This window comes from Tenrec ecaudatus, chromosome 9 (genome assembly GCF_050624435.1).
Source record: "Tenrec ecaudatus isolate mTenEca1 chromosome 9, mTenEca1.hap1, whole genome shotgun sequence".
Lineage (NCBI taxonomy): Eukaryota > Metazoa > Chordata > Mammalia > Afrosoricida > Tenrecidae > Tenrec > Tenrec ecaudatus.
The window spans coordinates 136,253,173-136,277,967 of record NC_134538.1 but is presented as its reverse complement, the minus strand read 5'-3'; the positions used below and the strand labels follow the sequence as shown (position 1 = coordinate 136,277,967).

At 44.7% G+C, this 24,795-nt stretch overlaps 1 protein-coding gene across 1 annotated transcript in view; it reads right to left on the bottom strand.

Annotated features, from left to right (window-relative positions):
* MET (MET proto-oncogene, receptor tyrosine kinase) overlaps positions 1-24,795 on the bottom strand; it is a 140,228-nt gene that overhangs the window by 83,377 nt on the left and 32,056 nt on the right. The window contains exon 2 of the mRNA XM_075558589.1: positions 18,021-19,227. Within this exon, the coding sequence (XP_075414704.1) occupies positions 18,021-19,214 (1,194 nt within the window). The 5' untranslated portion in view covers positions 19,215-19,227. The remainder of the gene's footprint in view (positions 1-18,020; positions 19,228-24,795) is intronic.

Genomic DNA, 24,795 nt, shown 5'->3' with positions numbered 1-24,795 from the left:
TGTACAGAGATTTTATTATCTATTCAATGGCAGAGGAAGCAGAACATCTGACTGCTCCTTGCCTATGTTATGAACCCCTGACATATGAATAAAGTTTGGGAGTTAGAGCAGCAGGGTCCACGGAGGCAGGGAAGGAAGAGAGAGCCAACATCTTCGGTTTTAATATCTAAAGTTCACACACATACTAAATTAATATTTGCTTATGAAAATGTTAGGTGTTTACTTTCCAAATATCTCATAATACTTTCTTTTGCATGGGTTCATCTGCATTCAATTGAATTGTTATCTTATCCCTAGGGGCGTATGATGCCCATATCATATGGCTGCACCAGTCACCCCCCGTGCCACAATAATGCGGTAACCATTCCTAATAGAGCGCTCTCTCTTGCCCTTTGTGGGAAAGTCCTGGTTTGCATTTTTCTGTGACTTCTAACAGTGCCACAAAGGGTGAACTTGGGATTTTCAATCCTGCGTCGAGCATGTTTTCCTGTGCAGAATCCACTAAAAGCGAATGGAGAGAACAGACGGGTGGGGACCATTAGCATCCTATCATGCCACACAGCCCACCTAAAACTCTGAATTTGTTACTCATGCTTGTGGGGTTGTTTGCTTGTTTGTTTTTGGGCATTAGAATCCAAAGAGCACTTCCAGGGAACATAGCAGAATCGTGGCATTTCACCGCGATATTGCATGATTTCTCAGTAAGCATATGAAAGTTCCCAAATCAAACTCCCTGTCGCCGAGTTGATTCTCACTCCCAGCGGCCCTACAGGGCAGACAGGGTAGCGCTGCCCCTGTGGGTTTCTGAGGCGGTGACTCTCCAGGGGAGCAGAGAGCCTCATCTTCCTCCCTGGGAGTGGCAGCTGGTGGTTTCAAAGCGCCGACCTTACTGTTAGCAGCTCAGTAAGTATCCCGCGGTGCCACCAGGGCTCCAAACAAGCACGCGCAAGGATTTCCAAAGTTCATGGAGAAATTCCACTACCTTTTAGTTCTGATTTTTGACAAATTTTTGGAAGCCTCCTCACTTAGTTTAGTTCAGTCTGCACATGGGAAAAAGTTTTCAGCCTTAAAGTTGTATGCCCTATTAGTGACTACCCCTTAGCTATTACTCATCATTTTGCAAACCCTGCCGGATACCCTTAACATTCATCCATTAAGAAATTGGTCTCGGGGTTTGTATGTCTCGCTCCGTTTGGAATCAGCCCCTTCCCGATGGCTGTTTTTGAAAATGAGAGTGAGTCTACTGGGGAGTAAGGAACACTGCTCATCCCCACCTCCCACGTCGGCTTTGACTAAACTCAATGCTACACGTGTTTTCCCCAAATGAAAACCACTTCCCGACAACGCTTACAGAATCCCTACTGATTCTTGTTGACCACGCTGTTGGAGTCAAAAATAAATTTGCATTATGGACTCATCAGCGAACTAATCCCCTATGAGAGATTCCTTTTCTTCATTCCTTTAATTCCGATCCTAAGTGCCAGACTCGCTGACCTTGACCTCCTTTCTCTCCTATTGCATTTTAATACGATCCCATTGTAATGAATACATGGAGAACAATCCCAGCTCCCTGTTATCTTCCTGGAAGCTGTGTCTAACCACTGCATACACTGTACTCTTACAACTGCTTGCACTCAAGTTTCTAGTCACCTTACTGGAAAACAAACAGTCCCCTGCCTGTAATTACAGCCGCAAGAAGGGCCAAGCCGGTGACCTCTCTGACTTGTAGGTACATGAATAAGCCCTGAAGATTCAATGCCTCCTCTTAGCCGACCTTGTCTGTTCCCTTGGCAAACGCCACTTCTTTTCTCGGCCAAAGGAAAGCGAACAAAGAAAAGGTGACTGGGTCTTTCGCTTCCCAGGGAAATCCTCACACACAGCCTGATACTTACATTTCTACTCCGTGGACCTTGGAGATGGCAAAACAAAACACTGGTTTTTTTTAATGATCCGGTCATAAAATGCATTTATAAATGTTACCAAAAACTTTTATCCAAACACTTCAGCAATTTTGAGATCTTCTCTGTTGACTGTGTAAACATCGATTTCTTCCGGAAGACTTTTTTTTTTTTTGAAATCAAATGAAATCAACCCTATTTAATGGTCTACCGCTCGCAAAACATAGGGACGAAGAGCATGATAGGTCGCCTTCTGAGAACTTTGCCTATTTAGCGATTTGCATGGTTATATACACACACAAACCCAAGTGCCATGGAGTCACCTGACCCCAGGGGACCCCACGAGTGTCACAGTTGACCTGTACCCAGTAGGGTTTTCAATGGCTGATTTCTTTCAGAATTTTCTCACCAGACCTTTCTTCCGAGGGGCTTCTGGGTTGACTTGAACCCTCCACGTTTGGATTTTAGCTAAGCATGATAACCATTGATCCCACCCAGAGCCACCGTGTGTGCGAGTGAGTGTGTGCAAACATGATTAAAATGAAAAGGAACATGAGAATGTGTCTGCCTCTAGAGGCGAAGAACCTCGCCTCCAAAGCAGCGCACAACAAAGACAGCCCTCGCTGGACAGGATGCACGCGGACGCTCATGATAGCCTTGTGAGTCCTCAGGAGCACGGGGCTCTCCTGTGTCCCTTGTGCCACATGACTCTCATGTGAAGGAAATGGTCTAAAAATGGACGAAACTGTAGAGTACAGTGAACAGACGCGGAGAGGCAAGCCGGGGTGATCTGGGGCCACCTCCACAGCACATTCTAATAACGTCTCGATCTTTGCTCGTTGCCTAAGAGCTTTATTCTCTGTGTGCTCAGATTTGCATTATTCTCTTTGTCCTGTAACTTATTGATAGCAGGACAATCCCCTTCCTTATGCAAGGGAGAAACAATGACCTCTTGGGTCCCAGTAACTGCCCACAGCCTAATGGGGAGTGGGGGAGAAATGAAGGCGCGATCTGGGCTGCTCTAAGCAATACCTATTTCCAGATAAACGGATGAAGGCCACAGCTAGGAGGGCCAGTGAGGGGCGTGCTGCCTGCACTGTGTCCTTAGCAGCTAACTCACAATGTACACACTGCTTTCTTCAGACCAGAAGTCACTTAACAACAAGTGACTTGATTCATTTCGCGGTAGCATAGACCAGAACAGTTGAAATATTTTGACACTTGTTCGTTTGCCTGCAAACACATCTACTGTTGTTTTTTTTTTAATTTTAAAAAAGCATTACTTCTTATGAGGGCCAAGTAAAAGGCTTCTAGGCGGGGACACATTTTAAAATGCTGATTACACACGGTAGTGTGGAGGGTAAGAGAAAAAGCTTTGGAAAGTCATAACACAAGCACAGTTCCTCAAAAGTGGCTGTATGACTGCCCATATACTAAAGTCATATTGCTCTCTCTGAAACTTCGGCCGTGCATAAGCAGTTAGCTCTTGGCTAAGTACAGGTTAAATATCACCTCTCAGGACACACCTTTGCTCTCTACTGATGAACCGAGACGTCTCTGCTCAATGTTCACAGGTTTTTATGTTTCCCCCAACAGATTCTGTTGGGAGAACTGCTTGTTATTGGGGTAACTGACTGTTGGCTGTCATCTCCATTGTCTGTTTCATAATGAGAAGAACCATGTGCCTCTCTCGTCTCCTGCTGGAAGACCAGTGGGATTAGGCACTTAATAAGCATCCGTTAAGTTTCTTGTTGAATCTTCATTTATCAGAATAAATCCTTCTGTCCCTTGCTGAACACGAGTACAAGTTTCTGGTCAGTTTATGCACTAAATAAAATGGCCAAGCTTCCAGCAGTTGACTTAAGCCAATAAAAGGAAAGAACACGCAAGTAACATCATTAGCTTAGAATAAATGGAAAATATTGCACATTCTATTGTCAAGATAATTTTTAGAGATATTCATTTTTGCTATTGACTGCCACTGCATTAGGGCTTGTAATCTGCTTAGTGCATTAGCACTAAATACTATTGATTCACTCAGAGCTAACAGACCAATTTAATTTTTACATTTTCCTCATTTCCTGAGTCCCACGTCACGTATCGTTTAGTTAGTGGACCGGCTGCTAAATGCAAGTGTTAATCGGATTTTAAATTTAAAATGCCATTAGAAAATTTAATATCATACAGGTTATACTTCACTGGCCCATGGACGCAAATTCTGGCAAAGCACCAACCAACCACGTATTCCGGAGGTGACAGATCCGTAAACGTAATTTCCATAAAGTCATCTCAAAAAAGAATGCTTTACAAATCAAAACTGACCTTAATTTACCCTTTTTACCTCGGGCACCATTTGAAATATCACCTACTGTTTTAATGCCCTTTGATGGATGGATCTTCGGGTGGCTTAGCCCAATGAGACAACTGAAGTCGGCCTAGAGTCTGAATTCATAATATAGTTATCTGTCATCCAGAAATCATCGGCTCCATTTGCGAGCGAACACCAACAGTGGTGAAGACCAACACCTATGCTCTGTCTGTGTGCATTTGTAAGTCACACTTCCGTCCTCTCCTAGAAAGACACGGCCTATTTCTGACATGAACAAATTGGACACATTTCATCTGCTTCCATGTTGCCCTGGGCCTGGGCCTCATTGCAGTGTATGTCTTCCCCAGGCTGATCAAGGCTTTTAGGACCGGAAGTCATCAACACCACCACTCAGCAAGTCATTCAAATGCAAACAAACCCGCTTGGAATATCTTAGCTGGAAAAATGTATAATTAGCAGCCTGGAATGCAGCCAGGATCCTAGAGCCAATTGCCACTTCCACTATTATAAAAGTAAAAACTCAACCGAGTTTTAATAACTTCGAGTGTGGCTGAGCCCCGAGCTTCATTCCTCTGATAAATGGGTCCTTTCCAACCCTCCCAGGCTGCTGGAGATGTGGCCTTCAGCACACACCTGGGCACTGAGTCACCCACTGAATGAGTGATCTTGCCAACCCATGAATTCTCTCCACATTCTGACAGATCCTCATTTTTCTTTTTCGGAGCGAAGAGGAGATAAGTATTTATGGTGGGATGGCCGCAGAGAGTAACACCCTAAATTTGAAACAGTATGATGAGCACCAAATAAATCCACTATTACCTAAGTAGGCTAGTATCTTTGTCCCACAGGGTTCCAGAAGCCTCCAATCATGTAGTAGGTCACGGATCAGAACCCAGGCTTTACATTTTTATTCACCTTTTAGTTTTGCTCTCTCTTTTTTGACCTTTTAGCTTTCCCAGAACCAACTTGCAAGTTTTTATATCCTTTCTGCTTGACCTCCTGGTTTCCTCCCACACTTTTATCAAATGAGCCCCTGCCTGGTCACCAACCACTCAACTAAAACCCAGGTCAGTTCTCTTGCTTTAAAAGACATTCAGGTCAATGAAGCATTAAAAGTGCAGGTTATCTGCAGAAGAGGGAGAACTCTCCATCACATGGTGAACCAACACAGGTAAAGTAGACACACTATTTTAATGCAGACACATTATTAAGTCTCAACAGGTCAAGACACACACACACAATCCAGTTGGGGGAATCCATGTGCTTGAGGCCATCAGGTATCGGGGACTTAAGAATAACTGGCTGCATATACAAGACAGTGAGTGTGAAGGAAATGGTCCTAAAAACATGACTGGCAGCAGACCAATTTATGGAAGTTCCAGGCGGGAGTGTACAACTGGAATGGGGCCACCACGGGGCATGCACATTATGCTGGATAGAAGAGCTTAGAGGATTGGTTCAGGGCTTGCTGACCAAGGCAGTCAGGATGTGACTCATAATCCCACAGACTCCCGGAGCCAAAGTCTATGCAGGCGCTAGGCCTCCTCCCCAGACTGGCTAGGGGGGTGGTAATAATCCCCTTTCCAGTACACACCCGCCTGAGGGCTCAGCTATTCACACAGATGGTCACTTGGCCACAAAGAATTCAACAAAGGGTGAATCAAAAGAGGACTTGAGACTTTCACTTTCACGGGACGCTTCTATGTACTTTGTGCTCAGAATTTAAGTTGTAATATACCCCAAAGGCCGCTCCACCCCCCACCCAACACACACACACACACACACACACACACACTCTGTGCCATGCTCTCTTAACCTACATGAGGTAGCTACTAGATTCTAGGTTCTAGGCATCCTCTTCAGGCTTCATGCAATCCCATTGTTTACCTGCATGGCTATGGTCAAAGTCATCTTTCTCCTCATTCTAACTATCAATAAGTCTATGGGTCTTAGCAGGGTATTGTGCAAAAGAGAATATATTACATAGTTCTCTTCAGTGGTTTTATAATTTGAAACACATAGCCATGAGGTGGATTTTTAAAAAACTTTTAATTAATAATTTTCTTGGGTGACTCTTATAAATCTTACACGAGGTGGATTTAAAAGAGATCATGTATAGAGAATCAAAGGAATTAAGGGACCGCTTCCCTGGATGATTTGTTTTATTAATAGCTCAAAGATAAATTAATTTTCAGGATGGAAAAAGTAGATCAAGTAGATAGATAGATAGAGATATATATAGATAGGTAGGTCGATAGATAGAGTGGTAGCAGTAGGAGCCCTGGTGGTATGATGGTTACACACTGGGCCACTAAGTGCAAGGTCACTACTGCAAAACCACCAGCTGCTCTGAAAAAGAAATAGGCGGCAGGCATTCCACTCTCAACAGTGAAGAGTGTCTGAAATGCACAGAGGCAGTTCTACTCGGCCCTACGGAGCCAGCATCCATTTGATAGCCCTGAGTTTGTTTGTTTTTTACATAGCAGAATGACATTTTGGGTGACACTGTCTGTCTTGGGTGACCTGTGCTTCTTGGCAGTTTTGCCTTTGTGTTTTCCTGAGGTGAGTCTGTGAGGAAGCACGAGATGGTTTAAGATGGGCTTAGCAGGAGGAAGGAAACTGGCAAAAGGCATTAACTCATGGTTCACTCTGACATGTCCTCTGAGACAGGCTATGCCCAATGATCTCGGAGAAGGCTAGAAAATTCTGGAGAGAAAGCAACTAGATATTATTTTATGAAAAAGGCAAGACTGTGTCGGGGGGGGGGGGAGGGGGAGGAAGGGGGGGTGGCTGGAAGCATCCAAACAAATAAGTTAGGAAGCAGTAATCCTTGCCTGGAACAGAATAAAGGAGAGTCTGTAGATGGAACAGGAACTGAATGTGAAATTAATGAATTTCTACCAAGATTTAAAAAAAAGTACCAAATTGAATCATCTCTCAAGGATTTTCTTTCTTAAAAGATTTTGCTGTGGTAGCTGTTACACAGGCATATGGCCAAGAGACCTAATTTTTCAGGATTTGAGGCTGGTCTAATATCAAATATAAAGAATCCTCAACAGCATGTTTTCATACAGGATAACATTTTCTCATTTCTGGACATAGGATGTTAAAAAAACAACCCTGAAATCCGACTTCACATTTTTTATCCCTAATACCAAATGCATTCTCTTGAGAATGCTGGGTTGTTTAAATAAGACATGCCAGACCAGTGTAATTACATGGATGTTATTTGTAACACTGCCTCCAAATTCACAGTTCAAATGGTGTGGGAGATTATAGATATATGGCCTATCAAGAGTTATAAATCTTTGTTTATTTTATTAAATATTGCAAGACATGCCCTGAGGAGGAGAGATCAATAATGATCCTTGTGGTTTCCTGATGGAAGACTGTAATTATTTTCTTCCATTACAACTTAAATCCTAACCCAATTTTACTCATCTATCATCTTGATAGTAGCAACGGAGAAGCCTGCCTTTCGAGGCTGACTCCTGCCTGAGCTTCAAGATTCCTTCCTTGCATCTTGTTTTGATGTTTGTCCTCCTTCAAAACTGTTCTGATCATTGTACTTTCTTCCTTTGATGGTTCTGCAGCGGTAACCTTTGAACTCTGGCACTCTTTTAAAACAGAGATGGAAAATTACGACTCTAAGTTTCCTCTAGTTTGGGAAGCACTTGGCTACTCTTTGAATTGAGCTTACGAGATATTTAAAAAGAAGGAAGTTTGATACAAACAATGCATGGGATGGCTTTTTCTACAGCTGCGTTAACAACAGCTTCTTAAACGACAGCCAAATACGACCTGGACACATAAGCACAACATCTTGAAGCGACCTGGGTCGTGCAGCATTGAAAGCTGGGGGTTGGGTCGGAGCATGTTGGAAACCTTACTAGCCTGTAGAACAACTTTGATTCAGTTGTCTTTTCCCAACTCCCAATTCTCTCCTCCCCCTGCCGTTCTTAATGAGGACATTTTCAGAAGGCCGTCAGGTACCCTGGATGCAGGTTACTCCTACCAAACAGTGAATGATGTGAAAGGTCCTCCGTCCCGTGACTAGCAAGCATCAGACTATGCCTCCTCCAGGAAACCACCCAATAACTCAAGTTTGCCTATCTCTCTCTCTACAAATACTCCTTAGAATACAAACTGCTTCTGCTTACTCAGACACTGGCATAGAGCTGAGTCAGCTCGTAGGACCGGGCAGACCAGCCCCTGTGGGTTTCTGAGACTGTAACTCTTTAAGGAAGCAGAAAGCCTCATCCTTCTCCTGAAGAGCAGCCGGTGGTTTCAAACTGCTGTCCTTGTGGTTAGCAGCCCACCACCAAGGCCCCTACCAATGCTTTATCAAGGTTTAAGATAATCCCACTTGTACCACAGTCCAGCAGCGAGGGACACGGGCTAGTAGTTACATAATACTCTCGGGTCCCTACACGTAGAAATGGCAGAGTTTTGATCTGATCTCAGAGCTCTCTCCCTCCCCTTCCCCATAGGTAGGCCATGCTGTTTCCCAAAGAGCTGTATTTCTGGTGCTCTGTCTTTCCCACCAAATATCCAAACGTACTGCTATAGAGTCGATTCCAACTCATAGTCACTCTGTAGGACAGGGCAGAACTGCCCTTGTGGGTTTCCAAGACTTACTCTTCACAGGAGTAGAAAGTTTGTCTTTTTTCTATGGCGAGGCTGCTGGTTTTGAACTGCTGGCCCTTTGTGGTTAGCAGCCCGACTGGTAGCCTACTGTGCCACAGGGTTCCTTTTCCTGCCCGTGCCAGGTATTTTAATACACTGCCGCACATTTCCACACAGCCTTGCGGCAGGTGTTATCAGCATGTTACTAATGAGGAGGCCAAGTGAGCAGGGTTACATAGCAGGAGCCACAAGGCCTGTGGGACCCAAGCCCGAGCTGTGCTCCAGTGTAACACCAAAGTCCATGCCCCTTTCGCGGGTCAACGGTAGCTCACTGAAAGGACCAACGTCTCTGGAACGTATCTGTTATAAGTGGACTTTTCTTCTTACACAGAAATGTGTACCCAGAAAAACCTTGATCACAGGATTGCACGGATAATGGGGTACTGTGATCGTTTTAGGAGCTCTGGTGGCGTAATGGGTTACAAATTGGGCTACTAACCCCAAGGTCAGCAGTTTGAACCTCTCAGCTGCTCCATGGGAGGAAGAGGAGGCTTTCTGCTTCCATAAAGAATCACAGCATCAGAGACTCACAGGGGCAGTTCTCTGTCACACAGGGTCGGTATGAGTGGGCATCTACTCAATGGCAGTGAGGGTTTGCGTGTGTATGAGGGATAATTGTAATTTCTGAGTATGAGATAGTTCAAGAGTCTTTTAAAAATTTATCCTTTGAATAAAAATCTTTCTTAAATGTATTATTCTGGAGCTATCATGGCTCGTGCCCGGTGGTGCCAGGTGGATACGTGTGCTCCAAGCTGTCGCGAGGTAGGGGTGGGGGTTCTGGGACCGAGGTGTCCGCAAAGGTGGCACCGGGGGAGAGTGTAGCTCAGTGGATGGCCTGGGTGGCCTTGGAGACGACAGGACCGGACATGGAGAAGGGCCAGATGCTTAAAAGAGCCTGTATGATGACTGAGATGGATCATCATTGTTGGGCAGAAATGCTGGTATCCAGGAGAATATCAATTAGCGTCACAGAAGGGTGCTTGAAGGCCTTAGTGAAAGCACCAGAGAGTGTCAGTTTCACTGAAACAGCATCTTCCAGAAAAAGTAAAAAACAGATGACAAGAGGAGGAAATTACAGAAAATGGAGAGAACGTGAACAGCGTGAGTTGATGACAGTTCCCACGCTGTCGCCACAGGTTTCTGTGGAAGCCACTCCTGGCTAACTTACCTTGCTGATGTTGTGCACCTGGATGGCTCGGCAGAGCACCTGCTTTCAGTGGGCATGCCCCTGGGGAGCACTCACACAGGCAGCCCGGGAAGCATGGCTTCCCTCTGTCGGTGCTGATGCCATTGACAGTGACAGAGCTTCTGTGTAAGGACCAGGCCATCGCCATCTCCTGGGACATAGCTGCATCGGCTTTTTGTTGTTGTTGTTAAAAAATTAAATAAGAAATAAAGCTAATTCGATGGAAATACAAAAATAAATAACTAAATTAAAATATATTATCCTATTTCTGGTAGTTAAGTCTATTATAATTTAGGGAGCTGAATCACTACTGATGGGAGGTTTAGGGAAAAAATTCCTTTATTTAATTAACAAAATGAATGGATGGATGGATAGATGGGTGGGTGGGTTGATGGATGGAGGGCTGAATAGATAGATAGGTAAACAGAAGAGAGGAGGTACTGGGAAAGAGGTGGGCAAGATCCCAGGGGGGAAAAGTTAATTCTCATTTGTAACACCTAGGCCAACGTATACTGAGTCTACATTTTCTCTGAATAATTGTCATGCTAATAAATCCCTGGATATAACACTCTGGTTGGAAATTCTGGTTATTTTGTTTAAAATTAACTGTCTTTTAATACTGTTTAATCCCAAATATAAATTGAGGTCTTCCCTCCTCCCACCACATACAAAACCCCCAGACCATAGGGCATTTTCTAAGTTACTTTATTTTATAAAATAATAAGCTGACTTAGGATCAGTTCTGATCAATTTTTATGTCTGACAGTACTAGAGGTCATCTGAGGAGTGGTGAAAGAAGGAGATAAACTTAAGGCGGATTTAATAATTACTCGTGGGTGTATGTGTGAAAAAATCTCATCGTTTCAAGTGTTGGAAGTTCCTGCAAGCAATCATTTCAAGAATCACTGTTAGAAGCAGTGCGTTATGGTGACATTGCGACGACGCACTTTTAGAAGGGCTGCTGTAACCCCCTGTTCTATCTTACAGGCAGGAGTGCCCGTGACTTGTAACACGTTCCAGGGACGACAAAGGGCGGGGAAACTCCAGAGACTTCTAGGTGAAGGCGATGTGCTCCAGAACACTAGCAGATGACTCCAAAGGCCTGCTGCGTGCCACTGACACCGCGGAAGGTGCATGGAAGAGTCTGCACAGAAGCGTCTCACGGAAAGTGAGTGGGAAGTGACATGTTGTGATCTTAAATAAGCCTGTACAAAGAAACAACTTAAATATCCGAAGCAGGCGCTTAACTATTTCCTCTACCTCCCAAAGTGACACACACATCTTAAAATTTCTTTTTGCTTGCTTTACACACCGCTCAGCAGGGACACAAGTGGGGACCTGATAATATCTGGGGTTGTGTTAAAGTCATGGATGCTATGCAGAAGCTCCAAAAGTCCCTAGCGGCGTGGCATGAAAAGATCATGAAGAACATGGGAACTCCCTTTGTACAGTGTCATGCCAACTCTTTAAACATCTTGCTCTGTGTTCCTATTATCAGAATAAAATAATTTTCCTCTTGTTTATGATGAGAAATGGACTGCTGGTGGCTGACCTAGGTCACTTGGGCGAGGACTCTGGTGAGAAGCTGGCATTCTGGAAGCAGGCGTGGGCGTGGGGGTGGGTACCCGGCCCTCAGGGTCTGCATACTCATGGAGGGGCAAGGCAGCACCAGCAGCGGATGGATGCGTGCTCTGGGTGAGCTCTCTCTGGGTCTGCACAGCCTGGGAAGGGCCAGCAGCTTTTACCATTGAGTCCGCGAGGACAAGGCAGGCCTAAGGCAGCTGGTGGACCCTCGAGAATTTATAAGGCCCTTTTTAGCTACTCTTCCAGCCTGAAACGGCGCCAGAAACAGGTTTTCAGCACAGTAATGGAAAGCCCAAGAGGTCACTGGTCCACCTACGGGGTGAGTCAAAAGTACACACCAGGAGTCTTCTGAACAAAATGTGTTTAAGCATGTCTCTGCGATCAGTGCATGGCCACAGGTCAGTTTTCTCTGTAGTACACTGGTGTCAGTATTGTTGGGGTGTTTTAAACAAACGGTCCAATCAAAACAGGGGTTTCCAAGAGGATCTGCTCAGCCTGTGAAATTCAAGGTAGAGCAGCTAGCTCTGAAGTTTATGGCAACTGTTCTTTCGGATCCCAAAAGGATCATCTTGGCTGATTTTTCACAAAGGACACAAGGCGATCATGGATCGGATTAGGTAGGGATTTTCGGAAAACAGGCCATTGTATTGGGGAGAAAAAGGCCAGCCAGGCAAGTTGCAACAAATAATTTTGCACATACTCATCCATCAGAGGTAGCACTGGTTGTCCTGCAAGAATTTCACTGGGAAACAGTCCCCCATCTGTCCCACAGCCTCAATCTTGCCCCTTAGGACTTTTTTGTACCCCAAACTAAAAAACACTTAAAAAGAACACGCTTCGAGTCCCTCAAGGAAACCTGAACTGACATTTCAACATCACATATCTTAAAGGATGCAGGATTCTTCAGGGAAGGATCAGAGAGACGGTAACCTTGTCTTCTGAAGTATATAGAGTCTAGAGCAGCGGTTCTCTACCTGCGGGGCACGACCTTTTTTGGGGGGCCGAATGACCCTCTCACAGGGGTCATCTGAAACCATTGGAAAACACATATTTTTGATGGTCTTAGGAACCCAGACACGGCTCCTCGATCCATCTCCAGGTGGGTCTTACAACATGCAGATACACTCACATACTAGTACCCGGTGTGGTGAATGTTACCCAGGCTACATCATGCTTCAAGACAACCTTTCATTAATTTGTAATTAGAAATAAATATTTCACAATGTATAATTACATATTGTTTTGTGATTAATCACTATGCTTTAATTATGTTCAATTTATAACAATGAAATACATCCTTCATATCAGATATTTACATGAAGATTCATAACAGTAGCAAAATGACAGTTATGAAGTAGCAATGGAAATAATTTGATGGTAGGGGGTCACGACATGAGGAACTGTATTAAAGGGTCGCGGCATTGGGAAGGTTGAGAACCGCTGCTCTAGAGGATATGTCGGGAAACCACAGCTTTACACTTTAACAACAGTTTCTGTGGTTGTACAGCAATACTTTTGGACTTATCCTTGCACATGATTAATCAGCGATGTCAGTAACAAGACTATAATATGCATATCTGTTCACAAAATTCTATGCCAAAAATAGAAAAACAAAACAAAGAAAACAAAACTCAATTTCAAGAAATTTCCAGAAGGGTCACCTGATGTCTTGCCAAGTAAACTTGCCAAGACCTAAAAATTAAATCATCTCATTGTTTAGTCTTTCCAAACTAGGGTGATTTTGCAAACCACTTTGTTTTCGTATGAATAATATCTCCAGGTGCCTTCATTTTAAGAGGAAGCTGGGAAATAATTAGGTGCTGATTAGGAGAACACCCTGATGTCTTCTGTGGATGAGGAATATGAAAGCCGAGACGGTGCGGAGTCTCAGTGCCAGAAGAAACTTGATCTTTAGAAGCCAGAGAAGATAAGCAGGCTAATAAATAGGGGGTTAAGGGTAGTTGTCTTTGTGGCATTGGGCCAGTGCAAAAGCTGGCTTCTCGCGTAAGAAGACCATGTTGGCAAGGTCCATCTTGTTTCCCAGAAGAATTTTGCAATGGGCATGATAATGCTTTCAGGTGTGGCTAGTGTATTGGGGGCATTTTTTTCCTCTTGGAGAATTAACACTGGCTTGAATTTCACTGAAAGTACTGCCTTTTTGCTCCCATCAGACACTAAAATCAAAGGGGTAAGATAAAGTTGAAATGTGTCTTGAGAATTTCTAGCATTGATGCAAGCAATTTTACACTTGGTAGCTGAAAGGGTACAGTATACAACAATCAGATAAGAGACTGGCATACCCTGGTAAGTCAAAGTGTCTTTGAATGTTTAACAGAGTAAGATTTAAATGGCAAAGTCATGTGCTCTAGAGGTCCTGGGGAAATCCTGAAACAAGTCTTTAAAAGTTTTTGAAGCAACTTACTGGATGCAGGAGAAGTGTTTTCTGTAATAATAGGAACAGTATGTTTTATTTTCTAGTTCTAGGTTCCAGAAAGTCCTTCTATATCCTTTTCTTCTTTTATATCTTCTCATGAAGGAAAGGGTGACCCTCATGTGACACTCCATTACAGAGTTCGCAACACATGTTAAACAACAACGCACTCACGGCCAGCGTGTCAGAGCCAGCTCATTGTGATCCTGGAGGGCAGGGTAGAATTGCCCCCATGAGTTTCCAAGACTGTGAACATTTATGGGAGGATTAAGTCCAGTCTTTCTCCTTCAGAGCTGGCTTGTGGTTTTGAACAGCTGACCTTGAGGTTAGGAGCCCAGAGCGTAAACACTACATCACCAGGACTTATTAAATACAAACTAAACAAAAAACAAAACAAAAAACAGCCTAATCCACTGCTATAGAAGGAGTTCCAACTCACAGCAACGCTCTGTGGGGTTTCTGAGGCTATGAATCTTTAGAGGAGCAGATAACTTTACCTACCTCCCAGTTTGCAGCAGGTTAAACTGCCAACCTATCTCCTAGCCGCCCCGCACTTACCTCACAGCAAAACCAGACCCTCGGGGAAATACGTTTTAGTTGGATGACTATGCGCATATATTATGCATATTCATAGAGCTTGGAAGGAGGAGGTTGTGACTTTAAGTCCCTAAAAGATAATTTTATCTTCTCTAAAATATGTTTCTTGCTTCACAAACCATTTAAATCCAGCAAAAGTGACTTACATGTTTCTAAATGTATATGGCCTGGATTCCCCTCTGCAAATTACCGAGAACATCTTTCCTCTTCTTCCTGTTTGCCATTATAAACTTTGATTGACAGGTGCTATAGGGAGCGAGACAGAGCTTCCCCAAAGTCAGATGTCCCTTAGGACGCTCTACCCATGGCTCCTTTCGTGATCACAAGTAGCCATGGCGTTAGGAGGCAGAGCCAGGTGCTCTGTTCAAACAGAGGCAGCCGTTGGCCATAATAACCTGACCGTGGCATTCTTCCTCTGCTGCCTGGAACTGACGCCAGGAAGCAGTGTGAGTTCTCGGGTAAATGAGGTGGCCAGCAAGTCAAAGACTTCACAGGCAGTCCCTTGGTTAAGAACATCTGATCTACGGACACGCACTACGACTTGCCCTTTAATAGTCTGTAAGTCGGCTTTCAGTAGGAAAGCTTGCAACAGGTTCCTCATCTCAACCACCTTCGCTTGCAGCCTAAGCAGCTTTTACATCATGGAAAAGGCGGCCCGTCTTTCCTTGCATGGAAACAAAGCCAAACTCATCATCGATTCCGACCCACAGGGACCATATAGGACAGACTACAACTGCCCCAGTGGGTTTCCACGACTGTACCTCTTTACGGGAGTACACAGCCTCATCTGTCTCCCGAGGAGCCCCTAGTGGTTTTGAATGGACAACCTTTGAGTTAGTAGCCCAAATGGAGTCTTCTATCCACCAGGCTAACAACCATGAAGTACCACTTCCGACTCACCTACAGATTCTTAAAGACAATGAAACAGATATTTTTCATACTGCTTATGCAATATCTAATTCAAAGCAACCCAGGATTTTCCCAACACCTCCTCTGAAAATACAAATAACCAATAATCACAAATATTTGCATTTATAAATATCAAATAAAAACCAGGTAAAAAGTGCCAGACTAGAATTTGGTAGATGCATGTCTATTCAAGACAGGAGCTGTGCGAACCTGGCCAATGGGAACGTGTGGGAGCAATCAGGTTGCAGTTTGATTCGAGGGCAAAAGATAAATGGCTCCCCCTGCAAAGCCCACCCCTCTCGCTCTTGCTCTCTGGTGATTGAAGCGTACTGGAGCATGTGTGCTGCTGCTGAAGCTAGTTCTCTGCCTCCACCTGTGAGCTAGTTATCTCTGTAGTGCCTCCAAATGAGGTCATCAAGCTGCAACCTGATAGACAAGTTAACCCTTTCACTCAATATTTCAAGTTGACACCAGATTACTGTATTTACTTAAGTACAAGCTGACCTGAATATCAGGTGAGGCACTTAATTTTACCACAAAAACTGCATTAAAAATGAGCCCCCATGAGGGAGGGAGGGAGGAGGGAGGGGAAAAAAGAGGACTTGATGCAAAGGGCTTAAGTGGAGAGCAAATGCTTTGAAAATGATGAGGGCAAAGAATGTACAGATGTGCTTTATACAATTGATGTATGTATGGGTTGTGATAAGAGTTGTATGAGTCCCTAATAAAATGATTAAAATATAAAAATAAAATAAATTAAAAAATGAGTCCCCAATAAAATGATTTTTTTTAAAGTGCTGAAAAAACTCAGCTTACACTGGAGTATATATGGTATGTAACTACCACAGGAGTCTATCTCAAGGCTCAAGACCCAAAGGAAAGATTTGGGAGCAGAACTTCGACTGTTCTAGGTTATCTAAAGAAGAGAGTTGTTGCGGGTGTTGCTGTCAGTCATTGAGTTGGGCCCCGATGCATGGCGACTGTGTACACAACAGGAATGGACCCTTGTGCAGGTGACTGGCTGTTTTTTCAGAAGTGCATCTCCAGGCCCTTTCCCCCAGTCTTGACCTGGAAGCTCCATAGAAGCCTGCTTAGCTTCTCAGCCACCGCAAGCCTCCAGGAGGGTGAGGGCTGACAGGATGATGACTATATTGAGGTGCACTGACCAGGGATTGAACCTGGGTCCCTGCATACATTAGACTTCTACCACAGAATCACCACGGTCCTTGAGAAATGTTTTATTTACCAATATTTCAAAAGAGATTAGCTTCAGTTTCTTTCACCTAAGGCCAAGACTGTAAGAGTCAGAGAACAGGGTCTTGTGAAGAAAATGCCTTCAAAGTCCACACATTAACTTGAGCATCTTCTTTAAAAGATTCAAATGTTGCCTTAGGCCAGTGGTTCTCAACCTTCCTAATGCCATAACCCTTTCATACAGTTCCTCATGTTGTGGTGACCCCCCACAACCATAAAAATTTTGTTGTTGCTATTTCATAACTGTCATTTTGCTACTGTTATGAATCAGGCGACCCCTGTGAAAGGGTCGCGACCACAGATTGGGAACCTCTGCCTTTGGCTCTCAAAAGTACTGAGTTGTTATTTTTCTTCCTCTTAGCTGTCTAATTTTATTATCTTTGGTTTTCCTAATGTGTTTTTTTTGTTTTATTTTTATTATGGAACACGTGTATCATTTACAGGAAAAAGTCTGTTAAACACAGTTGTAAAACTCAATTCATTTTTAGAAAGTGAATATCCAGGTACCCACTACATAGATCCAGAAACAGAATACATACAGGATCCCAGAAAGCCCTTGTGTATGTCGCCTTATCACTTGGGACCCCAAGTTCCCTCCTCTCTTCCCCACCACTTCCCCATAGCCTTAAAAGTCTGCGTCTTTGGGTGTGAAAACCAGTTTTCTTGGCTTTTCTTTTCTATAAAACCACGTCATGCAGTGTAGGTCTTTACGAGATTGCCTGACTCTTGGTGAGCACAATGTCTTCCAAATGTGTCCACGTCCTGAACCGCAAAAAACTGCGACTTCCAGGATCGACGGTCATGTTACAATCTGGGTTCATCTAAACAGAAGCACTCCCGCTTGCATGAGAAATAAAATACAAAAACCCCAAACCCTAAGTGTATTAAACATGTAAAGAAATCCAAATTTTAAAAATGCTGCATTTTATTTTTTTCCCTTTTTGTGATCACCTTAACTTTAGTGTTTTTATTTTTAAAGGAAGGGTCCATTTCGAAAATTTCCTAGAAAAGATCTGTTATGTATTTTAGGGGAGCCCCGTTGAAAGCTTATTTTAAAACCAGGCACGGGGCAGACCTCAGTAATCCTTTCTGGACCATGTGAGCTGCGTTCGGCGGGCGCTGCGTGGGGCGCCGAGGGCGACTTACCCGATTAAAGCAGTGCTCGTGGTTGGGCCCGTAGACGTGCTGGAGACACCGCACGTTGTTCTTGTTGACCATCTTGTTGAAGAACTCGTGGACGTACTTGACCGGGACGGCGCAGAGGGCCGAGCGCGCCGTGGGCTCGGCCGAGTCGGGCCGGCTCTGCGCGAAGACGCCGTAGAGGATGTCGTCGTGCACGCTGGCGCCGATCTGCTTGGCCAGGTGCGCCCCGGGCTTGCCCACGTAGGCGGCCTGCAGCACGTTGAACACCTCGTGCCGCAGGGCGCGCCTCCGCCGCTTCTCCGTGAAGATGCACTCCAGGGGCATCTCCAGGTAGGAGCGCAAGTCCGAGTCGGCCGAGCAGAAGCTGATGATGCGGGTGTGGAAGGACGGCGAGTCCAGCGTCTCGCGCTGGACGGTGAGGAAGTACATAAAGTGGTTGCTCTCGAAGGCGTGCACGTACTTGATGGGGTAGGAGGCCCGCAGCTCGGGGAGCACGTCCATGTAGGACTTGTCCGTCAGGAACTTAAAGCCGTCCTGGGTCTCCTTGAGCCTTCTCACCGACATGGAATGCAGGGCGGGGCCGGCGAGCGAGGCGCCGTCGAGGGTGTTACCCACGAAGAAGTTGACGAAGCGCTCCTTCTCGGCCAGGAGCACCTTGGTGCCCAGGGCACTGACCACGCAGTCGGGGCACTGGCTGGCCTCGTCCTCGTCCGCCCTGGGGGCGTGCATGCAATGGACGGCCGACTGGATGTCCGCGGGGTTCTCGCGCGCCAGCACGTGGCGCCGGCAGGTGCCCCTGTGCACGCTGCCGCAGCTGATGAGCTGGTCGTCGTAGTAGGTGTCCACCAGCAGGGCCATGTTCACGTTCTCCCGCCACTGGCCACCGGCGCGTTCGCAGGCCTGGCAGGGCAGGCAGTCCGGGTGCTCCCACACGGGCCCCGTCTTGTACTCGGAAACCTGCCGCAGGTCCTCCTCGCGCAGGACATAGATGCGGTTGACGGCGCCCAGGTACACGTGACGCGCGTGCACCACCACGTGCTGGATGGGCGTGTCCGCGGTGAAGTTGGGCAGCCGATACCGCATGTTCACGTTCATCTCGGACTTGGCTAGGGCCTCCAGGCACTCCCCGCCGCCCTTCGGCACCAAGGTCAGCAGGAGCAGCAGGATGCCAGGTGCCAGCGCAGCTGGGGCCCTCATCGTGGGAAGTGATCTGCCAAAACACAGTCAAGGTGAGAGCACTTAATTGTCAGTAGAAACAAGGAGGGGGGCGGGATGGAGGGGAAAAGCAAGAATTATCACAAAGCTACGAGGATGAGAAACGGCCTTCCTAACGGGATGTTTGTCATGTAGGCTGAAAACAGGCGGAACCCTGGCTGCGTTCACAAAAAGGATGCATTGTGCAGTTGGCCACGGCCTCACATCGTTTAATTTTAGAACTCCAGCCACGAGCGAGCAATTTTAGGGACCCATTCTGAGGGGCAAACAATGTCATGGGTGAAGTCCATACAGCCTCTCGGTGCGAGTCATGTGGCCATCAAATGAGACCCGAACACTTTTCTTTCTTAAACCCTTACCAGTTGTTTCACGTGGTTCGGTATCTGTGGTTAATGACTGTGTTGGCATTTAAGCTTTCTCCGTCAAGTAAATGCACTGTGGTTCGGATTCATGTATTCTAGAAATCACAGCAGGCCTTGTTTCCTTGGGAGCATGTCGACTCAGGAGGCTAAATTTAGCTTCCTCTGGGAAGAAAACAATCAAATTCAAGAAGCAATATGACCACACGCTGTTTATAGGCTCTCGTGTGGCGGAGGAAAGGTATGGTTAGGATTTGGCAGTAGCGAAGCTATTGTTTCAGACAGACAAAAACTTTGTTTCACGTGAGATCACTGGGAGTCTAAAAACAGTGAGCTGAAAATGTGTAAAATAAAATATAAACCTCAAGACTAAAGTTCCAGAGCTATTTCTTAGAGAGAAACCTGTTCACTACAAAGTAAAATACAAAACGCACAATTATTTGATGAAAGGAAAATATTTCTATTAAGAAGCATGAGGGGACTTGTTATTTAGTTTACCAAACTTTAAATCCACAAGTTACAAGCATTATGAATTCTACTTCTTGTAGCCACGAGTAGAATGGTATTTTGGGAAGAAAAGGCCTTTGAATAATTAGGAACTAAATGCCTGTTGCCCTGCCCCTTTTCATGGAAAGAAATATCCAGCTGTTAAGAAAGGGTGGAAGGATTCTCTTTACAACTTACTCCATATTACAGCTATGTCACATACTAGCCCATGGTCTACAAAATCACAAGAGAATTCACTGAGCAACTGTTTTGGGCGTGGCTCTGTGCTTGCACTATGGGAGATGGGACATGGCCCCTTACCTCCAGTGAAGCTCCAACATGGCTGAGAGATAACATGTATATGCCAACAAATGTAGTACTTTGCATTATAATCCCCTATGTAACACTAACCCAATGCTACACAGGAGGGAGACATGATCTATGGGAGCCCTGGTGGCATAGTGTGTTACATGTTGGAATGCTAACCCCAACATCAGCAGTTCAAACCCACCCACTGCTCTACAGAAGAAAGATGCAGCTTTGTGCTCCCTAAAGATTTACAGCCTTGGAAACCCCCGAGAACGGTTCGACTGAGTCCCACAGGCTTACTATAAAGGGGCCACTAGAAGTGAGTTTGAGAATGGTAAGAGATAGCAATGTGAGGTCCAGGACAGGAAGGATAATCAGTGCCTCTTTGGCTCACCACTGTATCCAACGTAACTGGCAATGAACCTGGAGCACAGTATGTGTTACATGTGCATAACATGTACATTATATATAGGATAAATGTATAATACATATAATAAATGATACCGGGATTATTAAGAAGCTAGTTAAAAGTCACATAGCTAGAAAGTGGAATAACCAGAATATGACTGCAAAACTTTCTGACTCCAAAATCAAAGATCATCTTATTCCACTGCTTGCTAGGAGTTGGGGACTTTGGTGAAGCTGCTGCAGAATGTCACTGATGCTCTGAGCTGGAAGATCACACATCGAGCCGTGGCTGTTCTCCAGCAAGGCTTTGAAGCTGGAGGCAAGGGGACTTAGGGCAGGAGGAGCCTGGGAAGACCAGCTGATAGGCTGTGATTTTTGCCACGGGAAGTAATGAGGGCAGAACCAGAATAGCAGCCCCCAAATAGACAAGAAAGGATGGATAGGAGAAGAAATAAAATTTGATGCCTAAAATGGGTAGGTTATCCAGGAGGAGGCAGAGATGACAGGCAGTCTGTGACCTTTGCAAACATGGAGTGAGTTACAAAGTTAAGGTATTTGGACATTAGGCTGAGGAAAAAGACAATAAATAAGTTGATTTGCAACCAGCTCACATCTACTTTGATGTGCCACTGGGAAATGAATGCAAATGCTAGATGGATGCTTGTTTATCTTCAAGCCTTTAAGGTCCCAGACGCGCTATCTTTTGATAGCCGGGTACCATCAGCTTTCTTCACCACACTTGCTTATGCACCCTCTTTGTCTTCAGCAATTGTATCGGGAAGGTGAGCATCATGAAATGCCAGTTTAATAGGACAAAGCGTTCTTGCATTGCATTGAGGGATTACTTGAGTGGACGTACAATGTCCATCTGCTACCTTAATATTAAACTGGCATTTCATCATCTATAAATATATTACATATGTACTTGCCTGTATTTAGACCTCTAGAAATGCCCTTTGCCTCCTAGCTCTTGCCTCTTTTTCCTTTGACTTTCCTCTTGTACTACTATCATGCTCAGCCTTCATTTGGGTTTCAGTAATTCCTCTCTGTTACATTGCCTTTGATCAAGCCCCACCAGGCCTCCTACACCATCCTCGCCACCGCTTTTGGATCACTTGTTGTTCCCTTGTCCCTGGTGTGGTTAACATCCTTTCTCCCTCTCCTATATCCCCTCAGAACCACTGGCTCTGTTGTTTCTCCCTTCAGATGATTTATCCCACCTATCTAATCTAGATAGACCTGCAGAGACAATAATATGCACAAAAAACAAGACAGAGGAGAACAAAGCAATAAAACAAAACAACAAAAAAAAACCCAATGACAAAAAAAGAAAAGCCTGTAGAAAGTTCAAGGTCTGTTTGTTGACCTTTAGGAGAGTTTTATGGTCAAGTCTGATGGGGTACCATGTCCTGACCGCAAAGTCTATTTTTGGTAATTCCTTGGATATTCCTTGCTCTGCTCCCCTTACTGTTCTGTTGCACACCCTTCGTGTTTTCCTCCGTGTGGTGGGGTCAGATCGGGTGCAGTTCCCACACTGCGTCTCCAGTGTTGTCTCCCGTAGGGCTATGGGTCAGTGAGGGATGTCATGCCTTGTAGTGGGCCCGACCATATGGTCCTCTCTGTGGTTTGGCTGCTCTGAGCAGGGATATCGTCCTCAAGGTTTGGTGAGTCAGGATGTGCACCACTCTCTTCCTCCCCCTTCATTTGCTCCTGTGTGCTCTGATCAGATATGTCCCTCTCCCTGAGCTGTAGCTTCAGTGTTGTCCTCTGAAGTAAGTTCTTCTGGGTGGAGGGGAGGCTGCCCAGGTTGTTAGGATAGGGCCAGCCCCTCAGACCTCTCTACTGATTCCCCGCTTCATGCTGGTATGTTGCATTAACATCTTGGAGCACTGGGTCGAAGACTGGTCCCTCTTTCCCTGTGAAGATGTAAGCAATACCTCCCCTTGGGTGGGTTAGTGCCTGTTCCCCCACTAGCCATGTCTCCCCCCGCCCCTTCTTTTTAGTTGGCTACCATATGTATCCCTGGATTTGGTCTGGCCCCTGACATACGACCTGGTCCTCACCCCTGGAATGTTTGTGTACGGTAGCTTTTTCCCTATGCTCTTTTTGCATTTTTTAAAGCGTACCTCAGCTGACCCATGCTGTACTTGTCCTTTTGTGCTTGGCTTACTTTAGTCAGCATAGTTTCCCCCAGTTCTTCCCAAGTGGTGATGTGCTTTATGCATTCATCACTGCTTTTTAGTGATACGTAGTACGCACCTGTATGTAGGTTCCTCAGTTTTTAAATCCATTCGTCTGTTGATGGAAATTTTGGTTGTTTCCAACTCCTTGCAATTGTGAACTGTGCCTCAATGAACATTGGAGCACAGATATTTGGCTGTGGTTTGTTTCTTGCCTCTTCGGGTATATGCCCAGTAGGGGGATTGCTAAGTCATATGGTAGCTCAATTTCCATCTGTTTTAGACATTGCCAAATTGATTTCCATAGTGGCTGTATATACCTTTAGGTCCACCAGCAGCCCCTGGAACACTTGTTGCTTTCTAGTTTTTTTGAATTAGGCTACCTTTGAGGGTGTTAGGTGGTATCTCATTGTTGTTTTAATTTGCATTTATTTTATGGCTAAAGATCGGGAACATTTTCTCATATGTCTATTGGCCATTCGGATTTCTGCCCTTCTGAAACTTCTGTTCAGGTCATTTGCCTACTTCCTCAGTGGGCAATTAGTTTTTTTTTTTCTTTTTGGAAACTAGCAGAGTATTGACAATTTTAGTAATAAAGCCTTTGTCAGATGTGTCATTGCTAAAGATGTTTTTCCAGTCTGTGAGCTCTCGTGTTACTCTTGGTAAATTCTTTCGATGTACACAGGTGTTTTATCTTCAGTATATCTCACTTGTCAATTTGTGACTCATCTGTATTTGTGTCTTTCCCTATTTCTGATAGCCTAACCCTGCAACACCAAGTGCAACATTTTGTAACATATAATTAAAAAGTATATATTAATATATATTGATAATTATGAAAGTAAAGAATAAAAACACAATTTTTTTCCTGAAATTAAAAATTCAGGTGTTATAGGACTAATGTATTCCCGGTATCAAAGTTCTCAGGTTGGTCCCAATTCCCTCATTGATGGCCCTACTAGTTTGGGGTTTTACCCGGAGGTCTGTGATCCACCTTGAGTTTATTCTTGTGCATGGAGATAAGGGTTTTCCTTAATTTTTCTGCAGGTAGATATCCATTTTTTCCAGCAGCACTTGTTGAAGAGGGCATCTGCTTCCCATTTTATATTTTTTTGGTCCGTATCAAAGAAATATCAGTTGTCTGTCTGTATGCTGATGATTTTATTTGTGGGTTTTCAGTTCTTATCCATTGGTCTGAGTACCTGTCATTGTACCAGTACCATGCAGTTTTGACAACTGTGGCTGTATAGTATGTGCTAAAGTCAGGTAAAGCAAGCCTTCCCACTGTGTCCTTCTTTTTGAGGAGTTCTCTGCTAGTTCTGGGCTTCTTCCCTCTCCATATGAAGTTGGTAATCAGTTTTTCCATTTCTTTGAAGAAAGTGAGGGTAATTGTATCGGGATTGCATTGAACTTATATAATGCTGTGGGCAGAACTGACATCTTAACTATACTGAGTCTTCCAATTCACAGGCATGGGATATTCTTCCATTTGTTGAGGTCAATCTTGGTTTCTTGTAATAGTGTTCTGTAGTTTTCCTCATTTAAACCTTTTGTTCTTTTAGTCAGGTATATCCCTAGATATTTCAATTTGTGCTTGGCTATTGTGAAAGGTACCACCTTTTTGATCTCCTCTTCTGTGGTCTTAGCCGATGTGTATAGCAATCTGATAGACTTCTGTTTGCTTATCTTGTATCCTGCTACTCTGCCATATTCTTCTACTGCTTCCAGTACTTCCCTTGGAATTTCCCATAGATAAAATAATATCATCTGCAAATAATGATAGTTTGACCTCTTCCTTCCAGAGGCGAATACCTTTGATGT